Source organism: Eurosta solidaginis, chromosome 4 (genome assembly GCF_040869045.1).
Source record: "Eurosta solidaginis isolate ZX-2024a chromosome 4, ASM4086904v1, whole genome shotgun sequence".
NCBI lineage: Eukaryota > Metazoa > Arthropoda > Insecta > Diptera > Tephritidae > Eurosta > Eurosta solidaginis.
This window is the reverse complement of record NC_090322.1, coordinates 265,955,599-265,979,027: the sequence shown is the minus strand read 5'-3', so window position 1 is coordinate 265,979,027 and position 23,429 is coordinate 265,955,599. Positions and strand designations below refer to the sequence as shown.

Genomic DNA, 23,429 nt, shown 5'->3' with positions numbered 1-23,429 from the left:
ACTATTATGTATTTTCTGGAAAGCCGAAGGAAGAGAAATGGTTGGGGAAATCTTCGGGCACGAGCAGCATTTGCATTACATTGTCTTGAAGAATGTCTTAATAATAAAAATTTGATATACATATTTTTTCTGAACTTCATGATTGAAAAAATGTGTGTGTGAAAAAAATAACATTTTCAATGAAAAGTAAAGTTTTAACAAGTATAAAACTCTTTATTCAGTCAACAAATATAGTCAGAAAACATTCAGAAAGCTGATTGAAAAATGATTATAAATTTTTGATCACCTAAAGTAAACACATTTGATTCAAATATAATTCCAAAATGTGATTGAAAAACTATATTCAGTTTTTGATCATCAAATGTAAACATATTTGATTATTCTTTTTGTTGGTTTTTATGAAATATTTAAATTTAGTCATTAAAGGACTTCAAAAATGATTCCCTAAAGTGATAGAAAAATGCTTTTTAGTTTTTCATCATCAAAAGTATTCATATTTGATTATTTCTTTTGTTCAATTGTCTGATAACTCATTATTTAGTCAGAAAGAGTAATTAAATTGTATTGATATGTAGGGAAATTCAAAATTGAATCACATAAATGCTGAGTGGGTAGCGTGTGTGAAATTAAGAAAATTAAGTAGAATCATGTGTATGATTTTTTTACGAAGGTTTTTAACTTTAATGTTCTCGTTTAAAGCTTTAGTAGAATATGATTAAGTAGAGTACTATTTCGTCTAACTACCCCAACCCTAAATGGCAACCCTACTCAAAAATGTCCCTATTGCAATGCGAAGTGAAATACCTTTCGTCTGATACCCATATCGCCATATCTCATGCAATTTTTTTTAATTTCGAATAGGTGGCAAACTTTGTGAAACATTCTGAGTGGCAACACCTAGGTAGAAAGTCTTTTATGCGGCAGTTACTCACGAACGTACGTACCAAAAACGTATCAGCTGACACGACCTATCTTATGAGTGTGCAATGTAAACGAAAACTCACCGACGTGCAACGCCCGTACGTACGTAGCCCGGAACGTAGAAATCAAAACAATTTTGATTTTTTCCGTAAGAACTTGTCAGCTGATCGCTCTCTCACTAGACAGAGTTGCCTAGTAAACTTTTGTGCTCTAATTTTTGACCGTTTGCAGTTTTATGCAAAAACACCTAATTAAAGTTTGAAAAATTGTGAAAATAATTCGAAATAATTATGTAAAAGTGCAGATTATAAATATGTAATCTATTTATATTTATTTAATATTAATTCCAGCCTTTTACAACATCAAAAATTAAATTGGAAAAAGTTGATGTTTCCATAAGTATGCATGCAAAATGGTCAATGGCAACAGTGCTTATCTGTAAACAATACACACACAAATATGTTATGTACATGTACACAGACGCACACATTGATTCCTACGGGCTTGAGGGTTCGGTCAAACGTGTTTCGTACGACAAACGTCCGTACGTACGGCACACGTCGGTGGGTAATTGCCGCTTTATAGAAGGTGATACGTTACGGAGCCGTTCCCGAGATCGTTCGGCTATACAAACATACAAATATACAAATATTCAAGAATTGCTCGTTTAAAGTTATAAGATAAGATAGATGATCGTACTACTTGATTCGTATTCGGCATGATAATATACGTGATGTTATGTTAACAATGCTTCGGCCCTTCCAATGGGTGCAAACACTCAAAAATTTTTATCAAAGTAATTTAAGGGAAGTTCAAAGAAATGGAAAATAACAGAATCAACAGGGGTGGACCGAAAGGAAGTTGCCGTTAGAGGTTTAGGCCGGCGAAGTTGGTCCGGTGTGACTCGTGTTTCTCTTCGGAGTTTGTTTGCTTCTTCTGTATATGTTGTATAGCGGATATTGATAACCAGGTTCACTGGGCGCAACCTAGGAAAGCTGTATACCCATTCTGTGTGGATTAGGATTAGGGCCTCCTTATGCTTGTCTGTATCAAACGACTGCATAGGCAGGTGCCGGATCTCATCTAAGTTTTTACGGATATATTTCCTTATACCTAGATTAAGAAGTTGCTTGCTAGGGTCTCCTGATGTGTGATCGAGTATCTCAACGCAATCCCTTAATTGACTATTTAATACTTTTACAACCTATTCGACAGTTTTATACCTATTACGACTTTAAAATATGTATGTTCCAATGTAGTTTTGGACCTAAAAGAGCAATCTACTAAAAAAAATTGCAATTGCTTTCTACCATATTTTAAAATCCAATTTAACTTATAGGACGCGTTACGTAATTTTCTTTCGCCAGAGCTTCGGCTGCTAAGGAAACAGGTTTCGCCACGGATAGGTGGGGCTGACAATTGGGTTGGAGAAGCTATAAATTGCACTGGCAGACCCTTTAATGGGTTGCGCTACACAACAATTTTGATTAACAAATCAATTTCCCGCTGGGGTTGTCCGGCACAAATGCGACTCTTTGAGTTTCCTCTCTTCTTCTTGCGGACGCCTTGCAAGGAATTTTTCTGTCGAGGTTTGTAGATGATGCTTTAGCTGTCAAACTATATGCTTGCTCATTGCCCTCCAAACATTTGTGCCCTTGTAAATAGCAAAGAGGTGCTGGAAGATAGTCTGTCCAGATTATCCTTGTATATCAGATACAGCGTGGACATAAATAATGTGCCCTGAGAGCTCGTGAGCCCACCAAAGGGTTTATTTATGGAGTTTTCTGGATACACGACTGTAGAAGTTGAGGGCCTCTAAAAGTAACTAATTCAGTCTGTTGAACCTTAGCCGCCATCTTTATACAACCCATTTCCATACCTTGCTTAATGAGTCTTGAGGCATAAATTTCTATCATGGAAGTAAACTTCTTCCGGTCTGGGTTCCTGGTGCTCGTGTATGTATGGATTCTGCCCATAGCTCGAACTGGATGATTCTGTGAACCGAGAGAGAATGTTTCCAAGAACTAGCGGAGGATACAGATTTGTGTCAATGGTGATTTTCAAAACTTCCATAAAAAGTATTAGTGACACTTGAATTTGGCAGCACAGACAGGGGAGACCTCTATTCATGTAGTTGGCAGAAACAGGAGAGGAATGACTGATTTATTTATGTTTTTTATCAAATTAATTGGGGGACTCATTAAAGCATATAAACTTATAAGGTGTAAAATTATATTCATTTACACACGCTGTTAAATGAACGCACCTAGTAATGTTATTGATAAACTTAATTGTTGATGAGCTGTATTATTGCCAAAAAAATTTTTTGATTGTTATGCAAATTAAAAATGCCTAGATTAAGTGAAAAATCAAAACTAAAACCTCTTTACTAAGATATTCTTGTAAATGACTTGTTTATGTTGGAGATTTCTGATGAAAATACCTGCTGTAATGTTTGCAAGGTTGCATTCCTTTGAGTTCACCATGAAAATGTGCGCGTAAATTTATACAAATTGTGTAAATGATTTTTCATACAAAATTTGACAGCTCGTTTACGCACTAGATAAATTTATACGTTTACACACTTTATAAGGCATTTATAAGGTTAAATGAGTCCCCTTAATGTAAGAAATGTATGTACACATCAGGCATGCTTAACGAACGAAACGATATCATTTCGTTACGATAATCAACGTTAATAAACGAAACGAAGTCACTTCGTTTCGTTTATTAACGTTAAGATCGTCAAATTAACGTTAATTTGGCGTTCTTAACGTTAATAAACGAAACGAAATGACTTCGTTTCGTTTATTAACGTTGATTATCGTAACGAAATGATATCGTTTCGTTCGTTAAGCATGCCTGGTACACATTAATGTATGTTGCATTTCTTATGACCAACAATTAACTTATTTTAATTTGAATGCCGGCTGGTATTGCACAGAATCGCGAATTGGAAAACAGACCTTAAAATTTCAAAAGGGATTTGAATAAAGCTTCATTATTATTACAAAATTACATTAATACATACTGACACAAAAAATAAAATTTAAATAAATACAATTTTGGTTTGGCGAATCGGCATATTTGACTTATCGACTTTGAGTTTATGGTACTATTTCTTCGATTATTATAACTTTTGGTGCCTGTAATATGTATTGAAGAGCTCGGGAAACATAAAGGTATGTATGTTTGCAAATAAAATGTAAACGTATGTATTTTTCTAGGCCTGTTAGTGATAAGCTAGTAAAGTTTATCCCTATCCCTATCTCTATCCCTACCCAAATCCCTATCCGCACTCAAATCCCTACCACCATCCTTAAACCTATACCTATCCATATCCCTATCCCTATCCTCAGACTTATTCCTGATAACAAGGGTAACCATCGAAATCACGCCCACATTTTATATGTATACGTGTATATACCAAATTTCAATAAGATATCTAGAAATTGTTTACAAATGGACGGGCGGATATGGCTTGATGAATTTATTTTTTCACCATGATGATTTTAATAGTCTTTATCTATATCGAACAGTTTATGCCGTTACAAGGTACTGTTATGAGGAAAAAATTAAAATCATCTCTGTGCTTTGCCTGTCATCATTAATTGGCGCTTTGCAGCCTAAAGGCCCGAACACATAAGAATAACCTATTTGACGATCCCCATACAAACATACATTCAACTCATCTGTCAGCGCCCGATGCTGCAGTTGACTGCATGTGTTTGTATGGAGATCGCCAAATAGGTTATTCTTATGTGTTCAGGCCTTAAGGTCTAATTATACTTACAGTGCATTGCATGACAAAACAGTACATAGCATGTGAAACATAGACCTGGTTATACTTTACGTAGCGTACATAGACCATCGCTAACAAGAAACACACACAATTAAAGTTAGTATGTAAAATATTCACAAACCCAATCAATCAATCTGAGAGTGATGCTCATTTTTCCACTCTTTTCAATAACAATGTTAACAGCAAGAAGAAATCAAAATTCAACAGACTTCCATGCAATGCAATGCAATGCACTGCGTAGTATAATCAAGCCACGCAAATCCCATTGAACAGATATTGTTTGTGAGAGCAATGTTGCTGTGCCTTCTATGCTATGCTAGTATAATTGACCCTTTACGCGATTTTGGCCGTTTTGTAAGAAGCAACGCAGGCTATATCCCAACAAACATTTATGTTAGAGAACAATAAGAAAACGAATCGAGTTCTAATGTATTTCTCTAAGGTGGAAGGTTGGAAGACGAATTGCGAAACGGTCGAGAATTATAGCATTCTCGACAAAAACAAGAACTTTGTTCTCGATATCGAGAAAAAAGTCAGATTTCTAATCGAATTTTAACGTCAATTTCTACTTGGTTTCTAACATAGCGGAATGATACAGGTGGCAGCATGGTGACATACCTACAAACATAAATAAAAATTCCATGTACATTGTTTTTGTAAATTCGATGGACAAATGTCAAAATCGTACTGCACCGGAAGTTGATGTATGAAATCAAATAAAAAAGTTTATAATCAGCTGTTCCATGCTGCCACCTTGTATCGTTGCGCCATGGTTTCTAATGTGAATTTTCAATTGAAGCGGAATTAAATGCAGTTATTCAAAATAAATTTTATATTTTTTTTGTTACTTCAAAACCTTAGGGCCTTCCAGATGCCTTTTGGAATCGGCGTAAAACATGTAGGTCCGGTCCCGCCAATTTGTAGGAAACAATAACAAATAGCACGACGCAAATTGGAAGAGAAACTCGGCCTAAAATCTCTTCGAAGGTTATCACGCCTTGTATTTATCTTTTGTAGCAATAAAATACGTATTTTCACGTTGGTGTATATCAGAGACATTAGCTATCATCCGGTGGCAAAATCCTGATCCAGATAAAAAATTATAAATGTAAATGCAACAACAACGATTTGAGCCAGATAAATCCAGATAGAAGTCTGGTTCAATTTGTGAGCCAGATAATTTGTTAATTACTTCTCTTTAGGTTGGCAACGCGGCCTTTAATATACCTACTTTTTCAAAAATAGATGTCGCTGCTTAGGCATTCGCCGTATGAGTTAAATGAAAAACAGCTGTAAAACTCACTGAAGGACGGCAACTGTAAAGCCGGAGTCATTGGTGCCGTATGTCGTATCGCTGTATCCGTATCCCTAACGTAATCAGCTGTTTATCGTTACGACGGTAAACCAATACCCAATTGGTTGGCTACGATACGGTTACGACCTTAGCGGCACCAATAATCGATTGCATTGATTCTCATAAGATTGGTCGAATCAGCTGTTATAAGGTTACCGATACGGTTACCGATAAAGCACCAATGTCTCCAGCTTAAATCTTACCAAGTAGCGCAACTAACAGCTGATCGGTGAAAATTCGCACGCACAGTTCTCGACTCAGTTTCAAAAAAAAAACTTTCGTTATGTTAGCTCAAATTTTAAAGTGAGATAATCCTTACGAATTTATGTATATAGAATATATAGGGCGTTTTTGTTGTTATTAAAATAATATTTTTATTTATATTAAAGCTTTTATCATTTTTTTTAACTTTGAAGAAACTCCGAACACCATTGCTTCATTATATGTCATTCGACTGCTTATTTCACTGCCTTCCACTCTATTTGCAACATAACCTCCATTTAAGCTGCCAAACTATATAGTAAACTATGATCAGAGAACTATCTCCTTTTATTCTTTTCTTCCTCTTGCCACCCCCTCATTCAACCGTTCACAATAGTACATTAAACTATATTAGGCTATGTTCACATATAGCAATTACACTACACTTTTTAATTTTATTTTTTAATCTTTCAGTATTTGGATTTGCGTTGATTTGAAATATAGATGGGGCTGATTTTCTTCATAATGCCAGTTAAATATCATGCCAACAATTTGGTCATGTTCCCTCTTTACCGTTTTTTTTAATCATTTTCAATTACTACTTTTTATTATTATAAATGCAACTAGCAATACTTTGGCACAACTTTTCACGATTTTTAATTCTTTTGTATAACACCAAGGATGAGTGACCATGTACTACAAATAAGCTATAACTGTGACAACATCGCATTTATAGTGTTTCTCAAATCGTTCTCTAATCGAATTCCAACCTAGTTCTCTAACCTAGTTTTCGGTTAGAGATGCACTAGAGAACTACATTAGAATTCTAATGTTAAATCACAATATTTCTATAAGAGATGCACTAGAGAACTACATTAGAATTCTAATGTTAAATCACAATATTTCTATAACGTTAGAGTCTGTGTCTGCTGGCATCTGTTTCGCGATAACTGATGCCAATTGGGAGCACCAAGGGAGGTCAAGTCTTCCTCCACCTCCTTCTCTCAATTAAGTGGTGGTCTTATAATAATAATAATACCCGACGGATTAATACCCTCCAAAGCCCGCCAACCGATGCGAGTGGCGCATCCGCATGACGCACGGATTTGTTTTTGACGAGTTGTTGATAGGCGGAGGTTGTTAAGCGTTGAGATCTAAAACCAGGCATGCTTAACCAACGAACCGATATCATTTCGTTACGATAATTAACGTTAATAAGCGAAACAAAGTCATTTCGTTGCGTTTATTAACGTTAAGAACGTCAAATTAACGAAATGATTTTGCTTCGTTTTCTGCCATATCAAAACGAAATCAAATCGTTTATGTTGATTTATTAATTTCAAACTATGCTGGCAAAGCTGATTGATGGCGGAGTCATTAAAAGTGAAAGCATTAGCCAAGCTGATTGCAACTTTTCTCACGAATTTTGACAGTACGAACATTTCTCAGAGTATTTTTGACATTACCACCAACGAATTACACAAACAAATTATATGGAGTTTGTGTGTGTATGTCCGCTCGCTGTTACCACCTTACGGCTTCATAATGGCTATAGCATTGTCAGCACAATTCAAACCTAAAGTATCACATTTTTGTTAACGTTTTTAACGTTAACGAAAGCTTTTCGTTTCGGTTAAAAACGAGATACAATTTATCTTGACAATTTCTTTATCGATACTATTTCGAAGTGTTTCAACGGAAACGGTGGAAATTTTTTGATAAACGATTAGCTTAACGTTAAGGTGCATCCCTGTCTAAAACTACTCAGCTACAGAATAAAGATCGTCAGCTGAGTATTATACATAACAGTTAGAAATTATATATACATACTAGGGTGGTCCTTATGTGGGTAAAAAAAATTATTATTTTTTATTTCTTTCGGGGCAGCCTTTCATTCGATTCCTATCCCGAGAAACTAATTTTTCAGTAAAACAAAAAAAAAAAAAAATTCTAAAATATTTAGGGGTCGCTACCAGCGTTTGAACTTTTATAAAAATGTTAAGTATAAACTTTTATTTAGTATTATAAAGGATTCGCAAAAGTAACAATTTCAAAATAAAAATACTTTTAGTAATTAAGCAGATAACCTATTATTAAGAAGAGTTGCTTTTTTTGTATCTGGATATTTCTTTCTGTAATCTTTCACCAACAAAAGTAGATATTGCTTTTGCTCTTCATCATTTGTTAATAACTTATTATCTTCCATTAAAGCGACACCACGTTCAGCTATATCATTTATTACCCGCATGGAATGAACGATTTTCTTCGCAGCTTCAAATTCTGGATCATCCTCCCAAGTTTGCACATCTATTCTCAAAAACTGACACGATACGCCCATTATGTTGAAAAATCGTAAATAGTTGCTGGTTACAAAATCTTCTATACCCATGTCAGAGATGTATTTGATGTTGATTTGTTTTCTTTTTGGACAGTCCTCTAAGCCTTCGACTCCCAGCGCCTCCACCATTTTTTTCTTTTCTTGTATTGAAATTTGATCGTCAAAAAAAGCAAAAGACACTAACTATTCCGACAAATACCACAACTGCCCAAGTATTTTTTTCATGGCTACTTTGGCTACTGCTTCATTTACAACTTCATACGATGCAAGGTCCTTTAATAACTGTAGATCGTTTCTTGGTGCGGAGGATCCTACAGGAGCCTCATACCAGTATTTAATATAAATAATAACTGTAAAAAGGCATATATCTTTCACTGCTGTTTCTTCCTGTTTCGTTAGCTTAAACTGGTTTTTAAATAGAAAAATCTTTAAACAATAGATAGATTTTGCCATCCATCTAGCACGGTGTAGCCCAGCAGAGAAAAGAAACCCCTTTTACAGGGACTCCTCCCAAATAAATTATAGTAAGGTTCAGCAACTCTTTATAATCATCTAGGAGAAAGCATGTCTGCCGCAAAATTATTAATGATGTGTGATGAATTTGCGTCATTAATTACTGTGGTATATTCGTTTTGGTTGATTTTATGCCAGTTCTTCTTAAATCTTTTAAATAACTGAATATCAGGTCCGCTAGAGGGGCCCACGGATTGTACCACTACCGCTTCCAATAAAATCTCCATTATGTGATGACGACAAACCAGCCAAAGCATATCTTTCTCCATTTTTTGCTTCAAAAGAATACAAGCACCATTTTTTAGTCCGGTATTAACAGATGTAGTGTCAAAACAAACACATTTAATTTTATCTGTTAAACTCCATGACTTTATTGTTTCATGCACAGCTGTGACATATGCTGCGCCTGTTCCATGTTCAAGTTTTGGAACCCCCAGAAGCTGATCAATACCAACCCCAGATACCAAAATTGGTAACCGATCTACAGTTTCATGTCCACTTATATCCTCAATAATTTTGCCATCCCAATGAATTGTAAGTGGTACGTCAGGTTTAAATTCTCTTTTAAGGGATTCCACCAGTGTTTTCCGATTTTTTATACGATTTCGACGTATTGAAGACCTATTCACATTAAACTCTGAAAGATTGACACCAACACTCTTTAAGGTAGATGACACGACTATAGTGGCTTTTCTATCACTTAATTTAGCAACATCGAGGCTAGCAGATAGGTCGCTACTGATTAAATTTTGACGAACTCGTTTTTTGGGGGGTTTGGACTTCAACGTCTTCAACGTCTTGACTTCAATTTCGAAATCAGATCCAGACGATTCTTCGCTTGGGGTCGATAAAGAAAGTAGGACCTTTTCTGTCATAGCCGAGATGCTTTTATTTTCCTTTTCACGCAATTGTTGCATGTGTTCGGCTTTCTTTTTTATCTGATCACATTTCCTTATTTTTTTTATCTACAGAGCCAATTAAACCCGGTCGGTTTTGCTGTCGCTGTGCTAGTAAGAACTGTTTATCCTCTTCTATTGTCATAATAATCAAAGCTTCAGAATGCGCGATATCAAACAGATCTTCTAAGCTACGATGCCAGGATTTTTCATTTTGTTGTAACTTCTTCGAACGTTTTTTTTTTGTTTTCTTTATTTTTTTTTTAGATTACGCCATTCATTGAAGAGTTTTTCTATTTTATTGATCACATGCTTTTTCAATCTTGTTGGTATACTGGCCTTTTCCCATAACTTTATGACTTCACATGCGGCAAGATTCGCAGAATCCCGAACATTTTTTTTTCTTCATTTTTGTAATAAAAGAATAAACGTAACACTTCGCCAAAAGAAGGCAACTTTGACTGATTGAGATTTGGTATTGATTGTCCGAGAAGCCAAATATTGGTTTTGTTTCTAGTTGATAGACTAGCTTTTTTACTTGTAGACGTCATGATAACTTATAACAGGCAACCCGTACACTTTAAAATACAGAAAAGTTACAACTAAATGCAAAGATTCAAGGCCAGCTCGTGTTACTTTTTAAAAAAAATTTTAGCTTACGGCCATGCAGCGCCTACTGGGTTCTCAATTTGAAAAATGTTTCAACAGCTGACTTCACTTATAAAACACAAACCAATGTATTGAAAGGTGTGTGCAAAGCCAACTCGGGTTACAATTTAAAAAAAATGTAGTTCACGGCCATGCAACGCCACCTAGTTTTTGAATTTAAAAACTTATTTTCACTTATAAACAAATCAAAGCATGCTACTATTTAGAAGTTCAGATTCGATGTTTTCAATAATAACATGAGTTCTTACTTTTTGATTTCAATATCAACTGAATATATACATTAGGGTGATTCAAATTAAAAAAAATTTGTTTTTTCGGTCTTACCCCCTGAAACTTTAGGCCTTGGAAAATATTAGCCTTGGAAAAAATTAGTGCTCCAGCTTAACCCTAAGGGGTGGCAATTTTTTTGAATCACTCTAATACATATACTAATAAAAGCATGCCATTAGATAATATTACGGATTCATAGGTATTTTGTCTCTTCAAAAGTCGGTTTCCAAAACTTTGATGCATGGTAGCGACCTCTAAAATGCTTCTAAAACTAAAATAAAAAAATACGTATTAATTTTTTTTCTGAGGAGAATCATATGACAGGGTGCCCCGACCATTTTTTTAAAGTTCAAAAATAAGGACCACCCTAATACATACTACATTGTTAAGTAAGTGAACATTTTTGGTACGTAAAATTTTAATTTTAATTTGTTTTTGTTACGAGTTAAGATAGGATGGGGCTGTTTTCTTTATGGTAAAAAGTGAATCCGTTATATCAAATGAACAAGAATGAGTGTTAAAATCATGACACAGACACCGAAGAGGTTCATCTAACTCGAAATTAGTTCTACACTGCCTCAAAAGAAGAGGTTTGTAATGTCTTGACACTCGTGATGGGACGTTAAAGTTTACTTCATTCAAGAGAATTGGGCTAGAAATCAATCCATTCAGTAGTTAAGCCATAAATATTGCGCCTATTATTTCTCTACGACTTTCAATAGTTGATAAGTTTGCCCTTCTGCTTCCAACCTACAGTTTCGACTGTAATACTTTCTAGACCGAAAGCCTTCGAGTTTTTGTTTGTTGCTTTGCTAGGCTCAATTTTATCTTTAAGCTTATTAAATTTCGAAAAATTTTAAAATTAACTCTGAGTTATAAAGTTATTTCAAGTTTGGCCTTTACAATGAAAGTCGGTCACTGATTCCAAATCTTTGTTTTAATTACAGATACGTTCATCAAAATGACTAGTCCAGAGGATAGAATAACGAACCATGGTAAGTGAGTACAAAAAAAAAAATTATGAATGAATCAAGTTTTTCTCAGAATTACATGTTCGCATTCCCAATGAGTATCAATTAGTAGCCATAAAATGAAAGATTCGACATTGTTTCTGTACATATTGCAACCATTTTGAATCATGTTCTTTATTTTTTGGATTCTACTGCATATACTTACTTACTTAATTGGCGCTTAACCGTTTAAACGGTTATGGCCGTCCAACAAGATGCGCCAGTCGTATCTTCGCTCTGCTAACTGGCGACAATTGGTCACACAAAGGGAGTTTAAATCGTTTTCCATCTGGCCCTTCCAGTGGAGTGGGGGCCGCCCTATTCCTCTGCTTCCATAGGCGGGTTCCGATACAAAAATTTCTTAGCCTTGAGCGCCATCTTTCGTTCGCATAACATGGCCCAGCCGCTGCGTTTTATTTCGCTGAACTATGTTGATGTCTGCGTATAGCTCGTACAGCTCACGCTGTTGTTGTTGTAGCGATAAGGTTACTCCTCGAAGGCTTTACTCCCCGTGTTATCGATGTGATGGTCTTTTGCCGGATACAGATCCGGTACGTAATTTTCGTTTGCCGAGAGAGGACTTTACTTTTCAATTGCACCTAGTCCAAAGTAGCATTTATTGCCAAGAGTGATTCTTCGCTGGATTTCAGAGCTGATGTTGTTGTTTGTATTAATGCTGCATATACCGATGTACAGTTACGATCAAGGAAATCGCTTGCTTAACAATTCATAATTCTTATTGAAATCTCTGAGCATATACACAATTTTTATGCATGCAAGTGCACGAAGAGATGTATACACTGCTAATTATAAACACAAAGCACGTATTTAGGTTTTCAAGTTTAAGCTGAAATTTGATTATTTTTTAAAATAAATTAAAACGTGATCCGCCTATCACACCGAAGATCCTGTGTTTACGTCCCCGTCAAAGCGACATCGAAAATTTAGAAAAAAGTTTTTCTAGCCAGGTCTCCCCTTGTTGGTGATTCGCCAACACTCCGAGTATATTTCTGCCATAAAAAGCTTCTCAGTGAAAACTCATATGCTTTGCTGATGCCGTTCGGAGTCGGCATAAAGCAAATAGGTCCCGTCCCGCCAATTTGTAGGAAAAATTGATAGGAGCACGATGCAAATTGGAAGAGCAGCTCGGCCCCAAATCTCTTCGGAGGCTATCGCGCCTTACATTTATTTTATTTAAATAAAAATATTGTTACGAATTTTAGCAACACTAAGGGGTACTGCCATCTCTATGCCGATGCTAAGCAGTGACGTGAAAGCTTATCAATAATTTAATCATTTTGTCTACACCTATGTACGTACACGCAGCGGAGAAGAGATGCAGATATCTTATCTGAGATGCTCCTAAAGGTATGCAATTATAATTGTGGAAGTGTCGCTCACACATAAAAGCGCATGGGGTATGAGAGAAGTTATAAAAATTATACATCTGTAGTTGTAGCTGAGAAATTTATAACTAACTAGTAAGTTCTGGAATTAGAAAAGCCTAGAAATATATATATTATCGATTTTTCATCGGATTCTCACCAATTTCTTATCGAAAAGCTATCGATTGTTATCAAAACGTTACTTATATGGTGACGAATATTACCATCTCTAAGGTTATTAAATAAAGGCACAACAACAGAAACATTAAGCAAGCTACATAAACACATTAATCATCATTTACCCAGATACATACAAGGCAACAAAGAGATAACTCACGCTTCCCAAGGCAGTCGGTTCTATGTACCGGAGCGAGTCGGGATTTTTCCCGACCAAGGACTGTCATTTCAGTGTAACCCCATTTAATTTGTTGCGTCCCTCCCACAAATTGTCATCCTGCCAGCAGCTCCTTGCAGCGGGATTGCTCCATATTCTCTTGCTCCGGGAAGGTATCGAATCCAATCCGGGTCCGTCTCCTGATCCCGGTCCTGAGAAATGGTTTTGCTGCATCTGCCGGAAAAGAATCTTTTTAGGAGGTCATACTCTGTTCAGTGTGTCTCGTGTAAGGGATGGTTGCATCGGACAGGTTGTTCTGGGCTTGACCCCAAAACCCGACGTCCACGTAACTTTTATAAATCTTCTGTGGCTCCTTGCTATTCACGCCAAGGGCGTCCCGTAGTCTACGCCTCTACGCCTTTGCACCGTTTGCCAGCACAGAATATATATGTTTGCGACATCCGCCCAATGCAGCTCTTGCCTTGGGTGGTGCCACTTTCCTAGATGTTGTGGTCTGCGCGACGGCAACCCGCCGACGGGTTTCATCGCGCCATGTTGCCAGGTCGCAAACCCAAATCATCCGGGTAGCCCAATGCTTGCCCAAGGACGCCCAGTCCCAGGGCCACAACAGCAATTGCGTTCTAGCCTTCCTCAACCCAGGCGTAGTCACCCGTCACTTACCCCCAGAGTGGCGACGTCCCCCCCTATGCACTTCAGAATTCTGCAGTTAAACTGTAATGGACTAACTGGGAAGATTACGGAGATAGTCGACATAACATCCACCACTCTGTGCAATATTATATATTTGATCCTGGCATCGACCGCAGGGACAATGTCTTAGAACGTCAAGGCCTATCTGTCCGGTCAGGCGATGCAAACCTAGAAATCATCAACATCTACATCCCTCCTGCCACCTGTTGCCCCAGTGGATACCGCCCTAATATCAGCGCCTTACTCACTGGCAACAATCGCATTATCTTAAGCGATTTCAATGCCCACCACGATCTATGGCATTCAAATTTGCGGGCGGACAGTAGGGGTGAGATGTTGGCGGATCACATAGAAGAAACGACGTTCTCCACAATAAACGAAGACGCCCCCACGCGTATGTTAGAAAGCTGTCACAGTTCGCCAGATATCTCAATCGTGAGCGCAGAACTCGTAAACTGCATCAACTGGCAGCCGATGGTAACATTGGCATCCAACCACCTGCCTATACTTATTTCGCTCGAGCGTACCGCCGACTTCATCGTCACAGAAAAACGCACTTTCATAAACTTCAAAAAAGGAAAGTGGGACGAATATAAATCTTTTACAGACAACCTCTTTGCTGCCCTCCCTATCCCGACTGATGCCCGCCAAGGGGAGCGTGCCTTCCGCTAGGTTATTGAATCCGCCTCGGCACGTTTCATCCCCGCAGGGAGAATTCCCTAAATTCGGCCCCACTTCCCGGCGGAGGCCGCAAACTTAGCGAGAGAACGTGACCTTATAAGACAGCTTGATCCAGGCGATCCCCAAATAAGGGATATAAACCAACGCATCAGATTGCTTGTGGATGAACACAAGCGGGCGAAATGGGAGGAGCACCTAAGAGGGTGTAACCTCTCTACCGGTGTGGGGAAACTTTGGTCCACCGTAAAGTCCCTATCGAATCCGTCTAAGCACAAAGACAAAGTTTCCATCGCCTTTGGCGATAAAGTGCTGTCGGATGCGAAATAATGCGCGAGCGCTTTCTGCCGACAATATATAATGCATTTTGCATTATTTGCAGCTAGCCTGTCATCAGCATGGCTTCAGAAAACTCCATAACACTACCGCCGCGCTAAATGCCATTAGCACCCAGATAAATTGCAGTTTAAATCCAAACCCCCACCATAGAACAGTACTCGTAGCGATAGACCTATCAAAAGCTTTTGATACGGTCAACCATGGCTCGTTACTGCAAGGCCTGGAAGGGTCTACCCTTCCCCCATGTCTTAAAAGGTGGACCGCAAATTATCTGGGTGGTCGGCAGGCATCGGTGCAATTTAGAAACGAAACATCAAAACCAAGAAGAATTAAACAAGGGGTGCAACAGGGTGGTGTCCTATCCCCACTTTTGTTTGATTTCTTCATATCTAAGCTACCTTCACCACCGGAAGGAGTCACAATCGTTTCCTACGCCGATGACTGCACAATAATGGCCTCAGGCCCAGGCCCACAGATCGATGAGCTATGCAATAGAATAACCGGCTACCTCCCTGATCTCTCCAGTTTTTTCGCCTCGCGAAACCTGGCATTATCACCGACTAAATCTTCCGCGACCTTATTTACAACATGGACGTCCCAAATGTCGACCATTTTGAACATCCACGTCGATGGCACTACGCTACCGACTGTCCTACACCCCAAAATCTTGGGTGTGACGTTTGATCAGGATCTACATTTTGGTGAGCACGTAGCCGCAATTGTTCCGGGAATTCAGAGCCGTAACAAAATCCTCAAATCCCTCGCTGGCAGTACTTGGGGAAAAGATAAAGAAACGCTCATGACTACATACAAAGCAATTAGCCAGCCGATTACGTGCTACGCGTCACCCATATGGTCGCCAAGCCTAAAAATTACCCACTGGAAGAAGAAGCTGGACTGCCAAAATACTGCTCTCAGAATCGCCACGGGATGTCTTCTTATGTCCCCAGAACACCATCTGCATAATGAGGCGAGAATACTCCCGATCAGGGAGAGAAATGAGATGCTGGCCAAACAGTTCCTGTTGAATACCCAGAAACCTGAGCATCCCAACAGACATCTGATTGATGAGCCAGCACCGCCTAGGGGCGTAAGGAGTCATCTCCGTAAGCATTTTGAGGAAATACGGCACCTGAGAACCCAGCCGTATGAAGCAAAAAACACAAGCAGGTCCTTGGTGAACTCCACAAACAGGCGTCGGACCTTTATGCCGGGAATTGCCCGGTGAATCCAGTACTCAAAGAAAAGTATCCAAAACTCGCGGAAGAGGAACGCATACTCCCCAGGGAAACGCGTGTCACTCTTGCTCAACTTCGTTCTGGATACTGTAACAGGTTAAACTCTTACCTATCCAGAATCAACCCCGACATACAAAATGTATGCCCCGCTTGCAATGTGTCCCCACATGACACCAACCATCTCTTTAATTGTAATGTGGAACCAACGCCTCTAACACCCCTTTCCTTATGGTCCACCCCTGTTGAAACAGCAAGTTTCCTTGGACTCCCGTTAGAGGATATTGATGACAATTTGTGATCGGTCGCGGCTGTTAGGTTGGGCGAAGCACTGCTACAACGACAATAACAAGAGATAACTCACATACAGATGTAGTCATCGGTGGAAGTATTACTCACATATGCACGCGCATATGACTATGCGAGAGGCTATAAACGTGTATCTGTAGTTTATAGCTGGTAGCGTATAGCTAGTAACCAAGTAGAAAATTCTAGCAGAAGAAACGTCTAGACATTTGGGCATGGAGTATAAAAGCAGAGAAAGTTGAGTAATCTGGAATCAGTTTGATTTAAACACGTTATCAGTTGCGAAGTGAAGTTTAATTGCGAAGTACTTTCAAAGTAGTCTAATAAAGACCATTTTGTAATACAGAATATTGGAGTGTTTTATTCAACAGTTTAGCGATACGAACGTAAGCAGAAGGTTGCAAATAAGCGGAATTTCTCTAAATTCTTTACAATATGTTATCAAAAAGATATGCATTTGTTTTTGGAAACATAAAAACTTGTAATCCGCGTGTTATCAAAAGGTTATCGATTTCATTACAAAAATACATTCGAAAGATACCGTTTTCTTATCGGAGTGTTACGATAAGTGTTGTTATCGGCATGTTATCGATTTGTTAACTACGACTCATCGGTTTGTTCTAAGACAACTTCAATATAAACTAGATAAACCGATAATAAAACAAACTTGTCCCTATCGGTTGCTACCGATAACAATCCGATGGCGGTCTTCTCAAAAAGCTCGAAATTACATAAAATATAATAAATGTAAGGCGCGATAACCTCCGAAGTGATCTAAGGCCGAGCTTCTCTTCCAATTTGCGTCGTGCTCCTCTTGATTTTCCCTACAAATTGGCCGGACGGGACCTACATGATTTTATGCCGACTCCGAACGGCATCTGCAAGGCAGATGAGTTTTCACTGAGAGCTTTTCATGGCAGAAATACACCCGGAGCGATTGCCAAACACTGCCGAGGGGCGACCCCGCTTAGAAAAATTTTCTTCTAATTGAAAAACCTTATTTCTAAAATTTTTGATGTTGCTTTGCCCGGGTTTTGAACCCAGGGCATCCGGTGTGGTAGGCGGAGCACGCTACCATCACACCACGGTGGCCGCCATTTTTACCAACCAACCAAGTTACGTCTGTTTTGGTTTAATTTCAACCCATCGACGAGCTCTAGTTATCTTAGAAACATTAGTTTCCTTACCGTACACCTGTTTGTTTACACATCGAACTTTACGCCCATTTTACATTTAACATATTGAGCGATCATTAAAATAGTGCTGAACAAATATATTCGCAAATATTTATTTTATACCAAAATGTCAGGTTTTTTGTAATCTATTAGGTGGCCTTATGGTCATAATGAGAGAGAACACTTTTGTATGACCTCCAGTATCGCTGCAATGGTGAAGGACGTAAAAATGTGCAAAATGCCATTTTAAGTGGTAAAATATACCAGCAATTTTAGGAAATCATCAGTTGATCTGTCACCAGCATTTGTAAAGAGTAGCATAAGCAAAGTTTCGGGAATTCAATAAGGAGTCGGTGCGAAGTAGCTTACTAAATACTAAACATTTTCCATAAGCTGAGCCATGCTACCACAATTAGTCACACGTCTTATGTAATACAAGTCACTTATTGTAGCCGTTTTGCTATATGGTGTAAAAGCATGGACCATGACAACATCAGATGAGGCGGCTCTGGGGGTGTTCGCGAGAAAAGTTCAGGGAAAGATTTACGGACCTCTACGTGTTAGCGACGGCGAGTAGCGAAGAAGATTTATGAGCTGTATGAGCTTTGCGCGGACAACAACATGGTCCAGCGAATTAAAACACAGCGGCTATGCTGGCTAGGCCATGTTATGCGCATGAAATATGACGCTCCGGCTTAGAAACTATTTTTGTCGAAAGCCGCTTATGGAAGCAGAGGAAGAAGGCAACCCCAACTCCGCTTAAAGGACCAGGTGAAAAACGACTTAGTTTCCCTTGGTGTGACCAGCTGGCGCCACTTAACCCAACGAAGAACCGACTGGCGCGCCTTGTTGGACGGTTAAACGCATTCGGGCAAAAAAAAACAAACATTATATACCCAGCGTTTGATATTAAGGCTACATTTAAAGGATACATTTAATGAGAAATGTCAAGAACATTAAATGATATAAAAGCTGAAACATGTTACTGATACATACGCAAATATCGTCTTCGGCAAGGAGATATAAAACAGTTACGGTCATAGAAACAATGTTCTTACCAAATCTCGCTAAATTTGGTCGCTTTTTGTTCCATTTTGTGAAGAGCTAAATTGAAAGGAGCGGACCAGGGAAATACACATTTTTCTAAAATTTTTTAAAATAAATATGGCATGGTCGTTAACGAATTTTCCTCAGATCTGAATATACACCAAGAAAATTCCGCAAAATTGCAAAGTGATACTAGCTGATTCTGATTAACGGCTTGCACCACTTTTAAAATTTCTTCTATTAAATGTGGTTGGGGCCACACCCATTTTCAAAATTGTACAACAATTTTTATTATTTTTTAAACTATCGTACTTCGCTACACCATATAATACAGAGGCGAATTTTAGCATCACTAAGCTGTTTTTTTTTTTTTTTTTAAGCTGTTAGTAATTAAAGGCACAGCAACAATAAAGCAAGCTGCCACTCGTGTGTACATAAACAAATCAATCATCATTTACACACATACATACAAGGCAACAAAGAGATACTCACAAACACATGTAATCATCAGCCGAAGTAGTTACTCACCAATACACCCGCATATGGTTATAAGATAAACATAAACTACAAATATACATGTATATAGAAATTACCAAGTAGGATATAGGTAGATATATAGGTAGAAGGCGAAACGTCCAGACCTCAGTAGAAATATGCAGACGAGGCAACAGAGAGTATAAAAGCAGCGCAAGCTGAGGCATGACGAATAAGTTTTGATTTAAGCACGCTGTTGTGAAGTACGTAATAATGAAGTATAATTGTACTACTCCCAAGTAGACTAAATATAGACCATATTTCAATACTGAATATTGGAGTGATTTGTTCAACAGTTTAGTGATTCGAACGTTAGTAGAAGGTTTGGAATAAGCGGAATTTCCCAAAATTCGTTACAATACCATATGACGTGAAATATCAGTATAATTTAGTTATGTATATACCGCAAGGGCATTGATTTTTATGTTATCAATAGAGCTTTTAAATATTTTTCGTTCAATCGGTCACCAACCGATTTTATGAATTTCGCAAGGACAACCTCCACCCCAAATCCTCAATGGCTGTTGATTTACGGCTTGAAAATTTTAAATTATTTTCCTTTAAATGTAGGCGGTATCGCGCATATTTTCCAAATTTTTCCCAAACTTAAATTATTCATCATAAAGTTAACTTACACATCAAATTTCATCAGTTTATCGGTCTTTGGTAATGTTTTACCGCGTTTTTCATTTTATCAAATTTTCGATTTCGGAAAATTGGTCGTCGTTATCTTGCGATTTCGCCCATTTTCCATACAGCTTTTATTCTCCGTTCAGCTAAGCCAACATACCAAATTTCGTAAAGTTATACCATTTTTAAACGGTTTTATTTAGCTTGACTTGACAGGCCGGCCGCACGGCCGTTGTGAACGAAGTGTGTAATTGAAATTTAAGTAACTTCCCGATAAGCTACAGGCTTGAAACTTGGAATATAATTCAGAACACGATGACAATGCAATAATAATAAATAAAAACTCCGAAAGGTGGCGCATGGATCGAAGTATTTATAAGAATCGTATTTGTAGTCCGATTTGGTTCATATTTGGAACACAAAATACATACAAGAATAGAATGAGACATATGAAAAAATCGCCGCTATGTGGCGCAAGGATCGAGATATTAAAAAAAATTTTATTTGTGGTCCGATTTGGCTCATATTTGAAACACATAATACATACAAGAATAGAAAGAGACCTATGGAAAAAATCGCCGCTTGGTGGCGCAAGGATCAAGGTATCAAAAAAATTGTATTTGTGGTCTGATTTGGTCCATATTTGGAACATATAATACATGAATAGAAAGCGGCCTATGTAAAAAAAGCGCCGCGCGCAAGAATCGAGGTATTCAAAAAAATCGTATTTGTGGTCCGATTTGGCTCATATTTGGAACACATAATACATACATGAATAGAAAGCGACCTATGTAAAAAATTGCCGCTAGGTGGCGCAAGGTTCGAGATATTCAAAAAATCGTATTTTTGGTCCGATTTGGTCCATATTTGGAACATTAATAATTGGTAGTCATAAGTAAGACCAACTGAACTTTAATTAGGTTATGCTACGTCTCACATTTGTAGAAATTTGACGCGTCCAACGCTTTTATTTAATTGTCTGGTCAACTCCCTACATTGATCAGGATAATGATGACTAGTAGCTAGGACCTACCTAATTATTTTTTAGCTTTTATTATTATTATTACTTCATGTAAGTATTGTTTTTAATAAAACCGTTTAACCTAAAAACTTTTTTAATTATTTTATTTTCAAGGTTTTAGTCTTTATTTAATTGCCTATTATTTCTCATTCTATTTAGTTCATTTAGTAACTCATTATTACATGGACTCTTTCCTGACAATTTTTTATTTTGTTTGTAATTAAATTTTTATACTCAGTTGAGCAGAGCTCACAGAGTATATTAACTTTGATTGGATAACGGTTGGTTGTACAGGTATAAAAGAATTGAGATAGATATAGACTTCCATATATCAAAATCATCAGGATCGAAAAAAAATTTGATTGAGCCATGTCCGTCCGTCTGTCCGTTAACACGATAACTTGAGTAAATTTTGAGGTATCTTGATGAAATTTGGTATGTAGGTTCCTGAGCATTCATCTCAGATCGCTATTAAAAATGAACAATATCGGACTATAACCACGCCCACTTTTTCGATATCGAAAATTTCGAAAAACCGGAAAAGTGCGATAATTCATTACCAAAGACGGATAAAGCGATGAAACTTGGTAGGTGAGTTGAACTGATGACGCTGAATAGAAAATTAGTAAAATTTTGGACAATGGGCGTCGCACCGCCCACTTTTAAAAGAAGGTAATTTAAAAATTTTGCAAGCTGTAATTTGGCAGTCGTTGAAGATATCATGATGAAATTTGGCAGGAACGTTACTCCTATTACTATATGTATGCTTAATAAAAATTAGCAAAATCGGAGAACGACTACGCCCACTTTAAAAAAAAATTTTTTTTAAAGTCAAATTTTAACAAAAAATGTAATATCTTTACAGTATACTAGCAGACCCGGCAGACGTTGTTCTGCCCTAAATTTGGCCTATCTGCATACATTTTAATAAGCTTTTTCCGTCTAACTCTGCCCTACCCCTCTACACTTTTTCCCAATCTTTTTATTCACTCCTCCCTCCGTCTTTTTCGCTTCATCTCCATCTTCGTCTCATTCTATCTCTTTCTCAGTCTCCTTCTCTCTTTTCTCTTCTCTCAAGTTTTTCTCCTTCTTCTTCATCTCTTATTGCCAGTCCCAGAGGGTGGTATGTATTTTATTCCAGTCCCATTCCGAGTCTCAGTGCCAGTCTCACTCCGAGTCTCAGTCTCAGTCACAGTCCTAGTCCTAATCCCAGTCCCAGTCCCTTTCTGGTATACTTCCCGGAAAAAAGCATCGTAAATACTAATCAAATTTATATACGAAATTTCAGGCAAATCGAATAGGACGTATATAAATAGCTATGTGGGTATTATTAATTCTTGTCTTTATTTCGGCTTCGCATGCATATTTATCAGTTTTGCCAGGTTGATGCGACTAAATCAAATATCACAATGAACTTTAGCCACTCAGCGGTGTAAAACTTACTCTGTATTATAGCACACATCAACAGCTTCAATTTGATACCCATAATATAAAAAACACATTCTAGGTGTATCCGGGTCCACGTTTTGGGCTATATCTCGAGACCCTAGCCTCCCAGTTGTATGAAAATTATCCTGTACTATAGCACTCATCAACAGCTTTCATTTGGTATCCATATTGTATAAACACATTCTAGGGGTACCCTTTTCCACGTTTTGGGCTATATCTCGAGACCCTAGTCTCCCAGTTGTATGAAAGTTATCCTGTACTATAGCACTCATCAATAGTTTTCATTTGATATCCATATTGTATAAACACATTCTAGGGGTACCCTTTTCCACGTTTTGGGCTATATCTCGAGACCCTAGCCTCCCAGTTGTATGAAATTATCCTGTACTTAGCACTCATCAACAGCTTTCATTTGGTATCCATATTGTATAAACACATTCTAGGGGTACCCTTTTCCACGTTTTGGGCTATATCTCGAGACCCTAGTCTCCCAGTTGTATGAAAATTATCCTGTACTATAGCACTCATCAACAGTTTTCATTTGATATCCATATTGTATAAACACATTCTAGGGGTACCCGGGTCCACGTTATGGGCTATATCTCGAGACC

At 37.9% G+C, this 23,429-nt stretch overlaps 1 protein-coding gene across 16 annotated transcripts in view; it reads left to right on the top strand.

Moving 5' to 3' along the window:
- The window catches only part of HDAC4 (histone deacetylase 4), a 147,363-nt gene that overhangs the window by 7,641 nt on the left and 116,293 nt on the right, over nt 1-23,429 (top strand). For 9 of the 16 annotated variants that reach the window (XM_067785926.1, XM_067785924.1, XM_067785921.1 and 6 more), the window contains 2 exons: nt 3,866-4,103; nt 11,912-11,959. The exons of 1 other annotated variant lie outside the window; for it this stretch is intronic. In XM_067785926.1, the coding sequence (XP_067642027.1) occupies nt 11,926-11,959 (34 nt within the window). In that variant the 5' untranslated portion in view covers nt 3,866-4,103; nt 11,912-11,925. Of the gene's footprint in view, nt 1-3,865; nt 4,104-11,911; nt 11,964-23,429 lie in introns of all 16 variants that reach the window. 6 more of the 16 variants (XM_067785931.1, XM_067785928.1, XM_067785927.1 and 3 more) reach the window with 3 other exon arrangements.